Raw genomic sequence first — 12,961 nt, forward strand, 5'->3', positions numbered from 1 at the left:
ACTTCTTTCTTGAAATTGATGTTTTAATTAGTTGATGTAAAATATTATAAAAGATCAGATAAACCAACGAAAGAGTGACCTGATATCCAGCTATTAGGCAGCCATTAATCTAATATTGACTGTTATAAATTAGTGGTAAGATTTAAGTTTAAAACTTTTTTTCTTATTTCAAATCTGCCCAAGCCAACAAAAATCTAAGGTCTTATTTACTTTTTCGTCAAATCTACAGTTACAGTTATGTAAAATTGCAGCCAGTCGGAGTTCAGACCTAGGGTGCAGCAGTAACACGCTGGCCCAGTGTCAGAGAACTTTTCCACTCAAAACCCACAGGCTCCTTTTACACCCAAACTGTAAGAAATTGGAGAAAGCAATCCATTACAATACAGGTTTAAAAACAGAGGAGACAATCAATATAAAAACTGTGAGTTCATATGCCCTGGCTTAAAAAACCTTTGCCGTGCCAAAAAAAAAGTGATGGCCCAGTCAAAGGCTACCAAGGCAAAAAGTAATAGTAATTTATGGTCTAAAAACTTAAAACATGCCACATCCAGTCAAATTACAGGCCTGCCAGGACCACAATTTATAAATTAAAAGTTTTTTATTTTCAGTTACACGCAATATACTAATATCATGTATTTGGATAGATACAACTGTATAGTGTCATTTATTCCAACTTTGTTGTGCCTCCCTCATGGGCCTTCTTCAGGGAAATCACAATCTATTAATTTTAATTACATCTGGTTTATTTTCAGAATACATGATTATCATTTATTATTATTTTTTCATTAGTTCGTAAGTATTGCTTGTGAATTATTTTTATCTCTGCCGATTCTTAGAGTACCTCTTACGACTTATACCTGAACCTAACATTACTGGTTGTATTATTTGACAGGGAAGATATCCTTTAGTATGTTATAGGTTTGATTAATTCATAAGGCAAGAATATTCATTTATCGATACAAATTTGTGATTGATTAGCAATAAATCTATTCAATTACTTTGATTATGTTTATTCCCATTGATGCAGAGATGAGTTACAGAAAATCAGATTGAATTCAATTTGCATATTAAAACATATTTAATGAAAGATAACACATGGATGCTCTGCGATACCCAGACGAACTGGCCTGGGAATGCACCAGACTGCCGGTGATGGGGAGGGGGTGCTCTATACGAGTAGGCACTGGTTCTTCATCGCTGGGAAGAAACAGTGACTCTCCCTCCGCATTGTGCCAGCCTGATACATTCACAGGCTATCCGTGGGTGGTTTAAACATGAAACTAAAGTATTATTATAGCTGAGTAACAGGGTTACCTGTTTGCGGGTTCTCCTCGCGATTTCTCCGTCACCTTCTTCTCCCATGCTTCCCTTGCTGTGCGTGATTTATACCTTATAAAACCACGCGACCCCCTTGGAAGCATGGCGTCTTTTCCAGAGATGACTTGGGGATGATCGCATCCTTTCTTTAATAACACTAGTTAAGGTGCAAACACATTTAATCGGTTAATATAATTTTATTAACTTGAATAGTTGGAAAATATACATTTATGTACAAATCGCATACAGTTTTTCTTCTAATGATTCCGCTGTCTACATGGGGATATGACAGCCGTGCCAAAAAAAAAAGTGATGGCCCAGTCAAAGACTGCCAAGGCAAAAAGTAATAGTAATTTATGGTCTAAAAACTTAAAACAGGCCACATCCAGTCAAATTACAGGCCTGCCAGGACCACAATTTATTAATTAAAAGTTTTTTATTTTCAGTTACACGCAATATACTAATATCATGTATTTGGATAGATACCACTGTATAGTGTCATTTATTCCAACTTTGTTGTGCCTCCCTCATGGGCCTTCTTCAGGGAAATCACAATCTATTAATTTTAATATTTTCCATAGAGTTTTCCATTTCATCAGATTTCTTTTCAACACTCAAATTGCCAATATTCATAATAGGTACTAGTGAGACTAGAATGGTAATATAAATTTTATGGGCCATCAACTTCAAATTAAATGATTCCTTCTAATCCTTGGTGCCAAATTTTCAATTTCTAGTATCTATTTTTCAATCAATGTGTAATTCAATCCTCTTACCCTAGATTATTGTTTCCTGCTTTACAACAGTATGTGAACTAAAAGTTCACCTTGAACTACTTTGAAACAATTGCAAACCAAGTGAACCTGTTTGTTAGGAATCGTGATTCTTGAAAGCTTTCCATGCTCTTTGTTGCATAAAAATTTAATAAGATGAGTATCATCCCTGGTAGTTTTGGTACTATATATTTATGAGTAGACACCAACCACAGATGAAAAATGTAGACAGTTCTTATTTAAAAAATATTTGGTCTTTCAGCAGGATGATATTATTCCTTCTGGATCAAGAATAATATCAATAGTTTATAATTTTATCCCTTATTCAAATGGGCCAATATTTTGCAGTTGCAGGAGCCATGAATAAGTTTGAAGCAACTGCTGCCAAATTGCTACAACAGAACAGAATGGCTAATGGGCATCCAGGGTTTGCCGGTTGGCAACAGATTTATCAGAAAAAGGTTAGCACATTCTCATACAAGTCTGAATGAGAAGGACTTGGATGTGTGTGCAGAAGGTCAGAACATTTTCCAAGGCAATTAAAAGCCAACAAGTCACTCAACACTTGGGGATTTTGAAAATTTCATGAATCAGCCAGCCCCAATAAATATGATACCAAACAACTTGTTCACTCTCTTTTCTCTCTGTTTTATAGGGCCTTTTACTCACTTCTGTGTCATGATTTTGAAAATTAAATTTAACATCCATATTATAAGCAAACATCAAATTCATTTTGGAGAAAAGATTTAGAATTTTTAATGAATGTTTCTTCAGCAGCAGATGCTAAATGGGAAGTATATCCCCTTATCAGTTTCAACTTTCCAACAACTGTGGCAAAAGGCTTAGATACTACAATGCAGCAATGAAGGTATTTTACTAGACAAGTCTTCATGCCAAGCTTTTCACAATCCTGGTTCACTGGTCTCAAGGAGTTCAAGCTATGTTCAAGTCATTGATACTATGCTCTTACTAAGCAAGTCCAACCATAACTTTGTAGCAGGATTCTTTTGTCATTGCCAAAGGCCTGCACAACACATGATAATGCAAAACCATATTTATAACTCTGGGCATCTTTTATATCATTTGCCACCCTATCAATATGCTAAATAGTCAAAAACACCTGTACCACTATTAGTTAAACCAACAAACAAAGAAAAATTTGAGATTTTCTTGTAGAATTATACCCAATTTAAGATGTAAATCAAGAAAGTCAATAATACACAAATCCAGAGGAAAACCTACCAAGTGAAATAGACTGGCAGCATAGATTAGCAAAGCTTCCAGAAAAAAATGTGTATGTAATTTTACTAAGCTTTTTCCTAGAAGCTTTCATAATATCATGGACTCTGAAAACCTCACGTTCCATTCTAACAATATGGATGCTAAACACAAAATCCAAGCTATGATTTCTAGAGAAGAGCTTTGGAAGCAAGAACATGAAGATATATTACAGAACTTGATTCTCTTAAGTAAAGCTTTGTAGGCATGAAATTTTTCCAGCAACAAAGCTTGTGATAGATTGTTGGTAATCAGTTTTCATTTCACTATGGGGTCTCGTAAGGACCATATAGCATAGAGAATGTCCCTTAACACCTACGTTTCCTTAACATGGAACCACCAAAAACCCAACTAAACTCTCCTCAATTGTACCCAACTCTCATCCTGGTTTTTGCAAAAGCCCTGCCATATGATTATTCATTATCTATCATTTACTGTGAATGCCAGATTCGAACACAACTAAAACAATTCTAAAAAAATCCTCTGCCATTAGCACCAAATCATAAGAAAGTTCTTTGAGACATGCCAATCAACAATAATGTCTTGACCAATGAAAAATATCTATGGCAAAGTGCCACGTAAAACTGACACCAAAGTAGTCAGAACTGCAGAGGATCTGTACTTGTATCACCCCATCTGACATTGTATTTGGCAGCCAGATAATGTGCTCCCACTGGGCCTCGACTGCCATATGGATAAAGCTCAGGTGAAACCTTCTTTGATTCTAATTCTTTCAACAATGGTGTGAATAGAGACCATGCTGCATCAAGTTCATCACTTCTGATGAACAAGCGTCGCTCCCCTTCAATTGCATCCAAAAGCAATCGTTCATAAGCATCAGGAATTTCTCCAGAATACCTGAGACAGAGAACATGAAAAGTCAGATATAAATCAGAAATTACTGCAGAGAAGTATTTTCTGACCATAAGAAAGAAATTCATTACTGTTGTACAAATTGACAAGCAATTTGTTTACTCAGTCCTCACCTTGCTGCATAGTGAAGGTTCAAATTACTTCGATCTAGCCTCATGCCCAAACCTGGAATCTTATTGTTAATTTTCAGATAGATAGCTTCATCAGGTTGGACACGAATGACAAGCTCATTGGTAGCTCTGTCCAAGTCTGTTCCAAATTTTCTCTTGTACAGGTTCCCCGGAACATGTCTAAACTGAACCCTAATTTCTGCACTATAAAGTTGCAAAAACATCCAAACAGGAAAACCCAGTGATCATTTTAAAAATGTTTACAGGTATATGTAAGAGAGTAAAAGCTTGTTCTTTGTCTATATTTTTGTCCAATTGCAGATTGCAGAATACCATAAGACAACAATCATACCGTCTATTATGTAAAGCCTTTCCAGCTTTCATAAGGAAAGGTACACCATCCCATCTGGAATTGTCAATGAAAAGAGCCGCTGCTGCAAATGTTGGAGTTAAGCTATCTTTGGGCACTGTCTTATCATCTGTATACCCAGGATATGTCACACCACCTTTAACATGGCTCTTGTATTGACCAATTACCACATTTTCAAGTTGCAATGGCATCATTGAGCGCAACACTTTGACCTGAAAATATAAAATAAAAGTTAGCCCAATAAATCATCTCTTTCCCTAGATTAAAATGGTTAGCACATAGAACCAAGTCTGAAAGATATAAACCAAAATAATAATGAAAACTATGTCTTATCTATCCCCAATAAGGCTTCTGACTGAGTTTCAACTTGCCTTTTCATTCCGTATGTCTTCTGCATCCAAACTGACTGGTGTTTCCATTGCAAAAAGAGCTAATATTTGAAGCAGGTGGTTCTGCATTATATCGCGGATAATTCCATAGTTATCAAAGTACCTATACAAGACCATTAGAAAGAAACAACATTCTGATAAAGTTAAATGATGAGTTCAATATCACCAAAACTTGGTTATAGCAGTGCTGAAAAACACCACACTAGATTTTAGCCTTACCCTCCTCGACCTTCTGTTCCAAAGTCCTCTGAAAAAATCAGTTGTACGTTCCTTATATATTGCCTTGACCACAAGGGTTCAAATATCAGATTGGAAAACCTTAGAACAGAAAGATTTTCAACAAGTTCTTTCCCCAGATAATGATCAATCCTGTTTGACAAAGATACACAAGTTAGCATAGCAACCAAACTTAAGTATTATATATCAAAGACTTCTATTTAAAACAGAAACATTTCAGAAATAAAACAACCAAAAATTTGAATATTTCTGAAGATAATATACTTCTGGAATATAACACTGAGATTGATGGTATGTACCGGTAAATCTGCTCCTCAGATAAGTATTGTTTCAGACCTCTTGTAAGTTCAGCAGATGACTCAGAATCCCGACCAAAAGGCTTTTCAACAATTAATCGAGTCCATCCACTAGCAGAAGATGAAGAACGACTAGCACACCTTGCCACATCCACAAAAACATTTGGAGGGATGGACAAGTAAAATAATCGATTTGCAACTCTCCCTGCCTGTCATGTCAAGCCATCCCAGGTACAGCAAATCTTCTTTCGTTAACAACAAAAATAAAAATAGTGCAGAAAAACAAATAACAAAAACCAGCACTTAGTGGAAGCCAGAGGGACTAAAAGTGAATGTTATAAAAATCAGCTTTTTCAAGCTTATAAACCTTGGACAGCCAGTAGATAATAACACTATAGGAAATCATAGCAGTAGGAGCAGAAGTAACACTAAGCACTAAATGATAGCATAAAATCTGAAACTAAGCCAAAGAGACTATAAATCCTATGATCCCTGCTAAGAAAGAGTCGGATTCTTTCCTAGAAAATAGGGGATGGCAGTACAATCTTCCTCTAGATGTTAATTATTGTTGAAACCAATGAAGCTGATTTGACAGAGGAACAACCCCTTGAAGAATGGAATCCTTATGAAAATGGAGGCTGCTGTGATGGACTACTTGAGTAGGTTTGTCATGTATTTATGCTTTTAAAAATTAAGAGTCATAAATTTGGATATTCAAAGATGATTAAGACAATTGCTTAATTGTGATTTCAGTATTCGGATCATATAAAGTTAAATTATTTAAATGATATGGATATTTGAAAAATGTATAGTTAACATTGACTCTTCTTATTTATGTAAATTAATGTGTTTTGATCAGATTAGTAATCCTCTCTCTATTGATATTTGTGCGAGGTACACAACACAAACAAGAGAAAGGACATCATGTTGGAGGATGTGTTTCAGTAAAAGATGACAAAAGGGATAGAAAAAAGAAATGGAACGGAGTGATTACACAGATACTTTTGCATTCATTTTGGTTAAGATGACTGGTTGCTTACATATTGGAGATTCACTTGCAGTTTTAGCCATTATAGTTTGGGTCTTGTTCTGTTATGGATTAGTAGACAGCTATTTGAATGCTCTCCTTATGATTGTTAAATTTTTCTTCCCATAGAGACATCTTAAAACTTGACAGCTAAAAGAATACATACATCTTGACACTTGTCTTGCACATTGAGTTTTGATATTGATGTGTTTTCTTAAAGGAATCCAGGTGGATGGACCCCTAGTAACAACACTTTTTGATTTATAACATCTTTGCTCCATTGCTGAAATTTGTTTTTTGCTTGCCATTGCTCAAGGAGAGTTGAAGATTGATTGTTGCTTGTTCCTAGCTGGTTCTTGTGCTACTCCTACGTGGTTGTGTTGGTGTCTGTTTTATCATCTACCAAACATTAGGATAGGATACCCGAAGGCATTCTATCCTCTCCGGAAAAATCACTACTGATTCCAAGGTCTATATGTGCAAACAAGCGACTTTAGTGGAATAGCTTCTTGGGTAGTGTAAGCTGAAAATCTCAAGGGGGACTTACGTTTAACAACTATCTTGAACTACTGGACTTAGATGGATTTAGCATTTTTAGGCTCTTCTTTTTTTGGGGGGATTTTCGGGGTTTAGACTTTCAAAAAAAAGGAGAAAAGAAGTAGGGTTTGAGAAGGCTAATCTAATCCTACGAACTCCAGAGACAGTATCAATTGGGTGCTCTCGAGAAACCAAACCTTGCTTCGCCACACTAGGGACAACTACACAAAGCCGGTGCAATCTTCAATGGATTGTGCTTATGATTAAGATGTTGGGACGCACAGAGGATGAGCTCAGGCTAACTTTGCACGGTGAAATGGAAATCATCCATTCACCAAAAGTATGAGCGAAGATACACCATTGATTGACACTTATCAAATCCTTCATTCAAATTAACAATGAAAGCAAATCTATATTAATTTTAACTAGGTGTTGAGGAAATTGAAACCATGCAAATCATTCAAACAATAGAGATTACAAAGCAAGCGCACATGCAATATATTATCTGGAAATGACCTTAAGCAACAATGCATCAAAAACCTCACTCTCCAAATGAGAGGAGGTAGCCTTATATAGTTTTTCAAAATAAACAAACGGTCGAGATCGAACAATGATCAAGGGCCAAGATTGAAAGCAATAAACCCTAATTAGGGTTTCCCAAAACACCATCAGTTCAAGTGAATAAGAAAGTGACACGTGGCACAGCTGCTAATCTCACTGGGGTGAGCGCCTACTTTCCTGCTTCATAGATTCGATGTACTTGGACACAATAAGCTTGACCTCCTCCATGGTGACACTTGGCAAACTGCCGATCTGGAAGTCGATGATGTCCACATCATCGGTACATGTGGCGAGGATGCCTTCCCACTCAATTGCCTGGGCAAGAAAGTTTTCATCGATGAAGAGAAAGTTTGCAATCTTTGAAAGATCGCCCTTGTCAATCATCCCTGAATCCTTGAAGAAACTTGACTGAATCCTGGCTCTCAGGTCCTCTGCCTGCAAGTGCTTCTCCCTTATACTCTCTTTCTTCCAAATCTCAGATGCTACACGAAATACTTTGCTCAAAATCTCCCTGACACTCTCTTCTGTCTCAAAGCACTTGGTCTCGGATTTCTTCAAAACTTCAATCCGAGTAACCAAGGTGTAATACCATGTGCTGAAGTTGTACCTATCTCCGGCCTGTATGATACCTGCATCCACTAGGCTTCTTCTCGACAAGCCTCAGATAACCTTCAGATGAGGAAGTATTTCATCTTGAATTTCCTCCACGTCCTCCCAATTGGTGGCAAGATCCTGGATACGGCTGACAAGTGAAGAGGCCGACTCATATGCTGACACTAAATTCTCTACCAGTATATCTACATGTGCTGAGGCATCTGAAATCCACTCCTTGGCCTGTGTGAAAGTACCCTTCATATCCTCATAATCCTTCATCGATTCCTGCTGAAGAGGCTATGGAGGGGTAACTGGGATCTCATGGTTAAGTGGCCTGGTGAGATGGAGAACATACTTTCTCCATTGCTGGTTTTCTTCTTCAACCTTCTTTCTTTTCTCTTTCTCCTGAGCTAAACTTGCCTTCAGAGCGTTACAAGAGTCATCGAAATACTGGACCTCTTGGTCTTGGGTGGGTTTACCCAACTCTATGGTGGTGATCTTGTAATCATTTGCAACGACGTTGTCCCTAGTTTTTCCTTCCTTAGGCATCGCTATCTGGACTGTCCTGTATCCTGCACTGTCTCTCTGGATTAAAGAAAACTTTTTGGCGGGCTTAGGCGGTTTAGCTACAGCTGGCTCATTTACCTTCTCCAGGAATGCTGCTGTAATTCCTTCAGAACAGACCTCCTTGGGAACCTTGGCCTTTATTCTTTCCCTTAGCCAATCCGGGATAGTTGACTGCTCCATGGTGTTCTGGTCAAATCCATCATCTGTCCCTCCCGGGTTTGCAGGTATGCCATCCAAGAAGACTGTAGGCGCTTTCGTTTTCTCTCTGTCCGGACTTTGGACAACTTCCTTCATTACTTCCTCAACCGAAGGAGAAGGCACTCTCGCTTCATCGTTAACCATGCACATATTCATCTCTTCATCCCTAGCTGCATTCTGATCGGGCACAATAGAAGCGGCACTTAAGATGGACTGGCCTTCGCTAGACTCCCTTCTTTCACCTCCAATCCTTTTCCCTGTGACCTTTACGGAGCTTCCAACCAACTCCTTCCTCTTCCAAGACCCAACACTTTCTGGATTCCGGGCATTACCTGCAGAGATACAAGGATTGGCGGATGAAGAATCATCTACTCCCATCAATTCGTAGGTCAAGGTCACACCTTTGGCTTTTAATTGCCTTGTCCTTTTAGATGTCCACCACCTCAAATACTCAACCACCGTCCTCATGAGGTCTGCTAAATCTGATTTCTCTCCCTCTATCCAATCTATTAAAACTAGTGTTTCATTTTTCATCTTTTCAAAACCTGGCTGCTGAAGCTCTAGGCTATCCTCTACTTGATTGGCAACTCTGAATACCTCTGTTGCCCTCACCATGTTCAAAGGAATTCTCGACCAGAATCTCTTCCTGATCTCGAAGCTATCGGCTGCGTTAGCCCAATAATCTTCTAGATCGGCCCTGTGTTCATACGTTGTCCCTTCGACCTTCTTTATCATGTGGAACGGATCAAAATTCCTTCTCGCCTTGTACTGATAAAAGGGATACCAGGCTAGCTCCTTCTAAGCTATCGCAGCAGCTTATGCCGATGGACATGTTTCCAGCCCATTACCAATTGTAAGAGATGAAGTCCCTGCCTTCTTCTGTTTTTCCCTCTAAATTACCATATACTCTTCCAATTGCCTTACAACTTCAAGCAACACAACTCGGTTGGTAGGGTAAGCTGGAAGCTTGTAGGGAGGCCCTAAGAATCCTTGAATTCTAAGGTAAGTGAACTTTGGATATTAGATATACCAATACTTGAATCGACTAATGAAGTCCATAGACTCCTGAGAGAGCCTCTGGTGCAGTCCACCTTGCAATGTCCGAGTGATGTGCATGAGGGAGGTATCATTCACTCTTTTGAAATGGAATATCTCTTCCATGTGGAGCTGGGGATAGCAATCATACACTGGAAGCTGGTTCTCCTTGTTCCCTATTTCTCCTCTGCAAGTGAGACCTCTGTATCTGTAGGTCCTAGCCAAGGAATAAAATAGGTAAGAACTCATGAAGAAAGTCCTATTCGCCTCTAGGTTCCTCAACTGGCTGTCTAGATTGTCGCTAATCATCCTAGCCCAATCTATCATTTTTACTCCATTCATTATTTCATTAATGAAATAATACATCCAGGGTTCAAATGGGGCACCCTAAGGATTTCCCATTATTCTGTTGAGTAGAACGATCATGTCCCTGATGTCCTCCTTGAAGTACGCCCTCACCAGGCTCTTCCTTTGAAGTTTGGAGTCGCCCTTCCTTGGCTTGTCCAGCTAGGAATGGTTGACTATGGCATCATATTCCTCCAAGTGGTCATGATACATGCTGTCAGCTTTGTCTTTTGTCATATACACTGTGTTGTGATACTCTAGGATCTTGAAGGCCTCTCTGATGGCCTCATCACTGATGTTCGCCAACACTCTTCCATCAGGTGCCACAATGTCCTTACTAGTGGGGTTGTAATGTTTAGCACATTCAACCACTAACTCAGTGCATTGCATGGTGGGAAGAAAACCAGCAGCGTGTACTATGCCACTCTTCATCATCTTTCGCGCAATGGTGGTAGGCACAAGGTTGTCCAGACCAAACATTCGCTTCTTAAATTCCCTCAGATTGATGTGTCTGAGGTTGGTGTTGCTAACATTTTTCCATTTTGAAGTCATCCTTGACTCCGGAGGAGCATCTTTATCCACTTGAAATTTCATCCTGCCTAGGATCTACAAGCAAACAATGAAACTTTAAGTTAGAAATTAATTCGCAACTTGAAGAAAATAACGGGGCTGCGAAATGGCTAAGTGTCGGAAAATTTCACTTTATTCTCGTACTTAGCCATAAAAACTGAAATTTCATCTTATAACCCTTCAATCTTCAAAGATGGTTGTGATCTTAAATCAACACCAAGTGTTATAACTCCGAAAATTTCTTCTACTTAGCCGAAAAAGATGATTTTCCTTCCTTAGAAGTTCGAACAAATTCACTAAAAATCATTTCTCAAACTCTGGAATAAACTCAGAAAAATACATAAATCTGCACCATGAAATTAATTTCACCTTCGAATAAACGGAAGTAAGGCTGGCAATTTGTCAAAAATACTCAAAAATTCAGGAGAGATTCGATAACTCTCCCTTATACTTGCTGGCTTCACTCACAAATCTGCGAAACTTTTGTCAAAAAGTTTATCCAACTTCCAGCAATATCCAAAACTTTCTCCATATGAACTCCAAACTGAAAGTATTTTACTATGCTCTCCTTAATATTTTCGAACTTCTTGGTGTAGAAATGAAGCTTACACGAAGTATTTGTAAATAAAGTTAAATCCTCAATTAGAAACCCTTAAAATCTTCCAACTCATGTTTCCAATTTTAACTTCATTCTTTAGGAAAGTGTTGTCATGTTTAAAAATTCGAAAATCTTTCAATAATGCAAGTTTCTATTTTGTTTTTAGTTGGTTAACTCAAACTAGGCTTGTAAAAAGAATGTCTTCAAAAGATTCTAATTTAGAACTTAGTTCGAAATCTTTAGTAATCCTCAATATTCCCTTTAAAAAAAACTTTCCATTTTGGTTTTAAGTTTGAAATCCTTATCAATCTTCCAATATTCTCCTTTAAAAAAAACTTTCCATTTTGGTTTTAAGTTCGAAATCTTGAAGGATTTTCATGACATCACTTGCATTTTCGTTGATTTTGTTTGACTTTCATGTTTAGGCGGACTTTTGAAGACTCACCTTCATATTCGTCAAACTTGGGCGGACTTTCCTTACCTCTCCAAGGCATGGCGGAGTTTGAGAAGGCCTTCACATGGCCTAGAGCGAAGTTTTGAAGATCTTTTCTAGGGCGGACTTTGGAGGTAGCACCAAGGAGGGTAGAGGTTTGGGCTCCCTCTTCTTAGTCTTCTTAACCTATGGCAGACTTTGGGTCAACCTCTACATGGCGGACTTTAGGCTCTACCTCTTCATGGCGGACTTTCTAGAAGACTCTCCTTTGGGCGGACTTTGGTGATGACTCAACCAAGGCGAAGTTTCAACTAATGCATATGGCGGACTTTTGACACCTCTTCAACATTTGAAGGCCTTGGGTGGAGTTCTATGGAGGCTCCTATATATAGGGCGAAGTTTTGAAGCACTCCCACATGGCGGACTTTTGAGTCTCCAACTTCGTGGGCGGACTTCCTGGAGGTCGCCATCACCTTGCTAGGATAGGGCAGACTTTTGAGTGTGGGCCATCAACATGGGGCGGAGTTTTAAGACCACTCCCAAGGCTTCTCCAAGGTATGGCGGAGTATGAGAACCCCTCTTCATGGCTTCTCCAAGACATGGCGGACTTTTGATGCTCCTTCTTCATGGCATGGCAGACTTTCAGGCATAGCTTCATGGCGGTCCTTGATCCTCTTCCCCAACATGGCGGACTTTGATGAACACCTGCCATAACACTCAACACCTTCCATTAGCCAAACTTAGAGAAAATTTAGAAAATTTCAAAATTTCATAATTTAACCAAATTTAACCAGATTGACTTGAAATTTGAAATCCATACTCAAGCAAACCCTTCGAAGCGATACAACCCCTA

General features: G+C 38.6%; 1 protein-coding gene across 1 annotated transcript in view; it reads right to left on the bottom strand.

Annotated features, from left to right (window-relative positions):
• Nucleotides 1-3,523: 3,523 nt before the first annotated feature.
• LOC131037024 (glucose-6-phosphate 1-dehydrogenase, chloroplastic) overlaps nucleotides 3,524-12,961 on the bottom strand; it is an 87,140-nt gene continuing 77,702 nt past the window's right edge. Inside the window, exons 5-10 of the mRNA XM_057969060.2 lie at nucleotides 5,647-5,852; nucleotides 5,330-5,479; nucleotides 5,093-5,213; nucleotides 4,704-4,933; nucleotides 4,355-4,555; nucleotides 3,524-4,226 (exon numbers count right to left, since the gene is read on the bottom strand). Coding sequence (XP_057825043.1) covers nucleotides 3,968-4,226; nucleotides 4,355-4,555; nucleotides 4,704-4,933; nucleotides 5,093-5,213; nucleotides 5,330-5,479; nucleotides 5,647-5,852 — 1,167 coding nt within the window. The 3' untranslated portion in view covers nucleotides 3,524-3,967. The remainder of the gene's footprint in view (nucleotides 4,227-4,354; nucleotides 4,556-4,703; nucleotides 4,934-5,092; nucleotides 5,214-5,329; nucleotides 5,480-5,646; nucleotides 5,853-12,961) is intronic.

The sequence above is a fragment of the Cryptomeria japonica genome, chromosome 8 (assembly GCF_030272615.1).
Source record: "Cryptomeria japonica chromosome 8, Sugi_1.0, whole genome shotgun sequence".
NCBI lineage: Eukaryota > Viridiplantae > Streptophyta > Pinopsida > Cupressales > Cupressaceae > Cryptomeria > Cryptomeria japonica.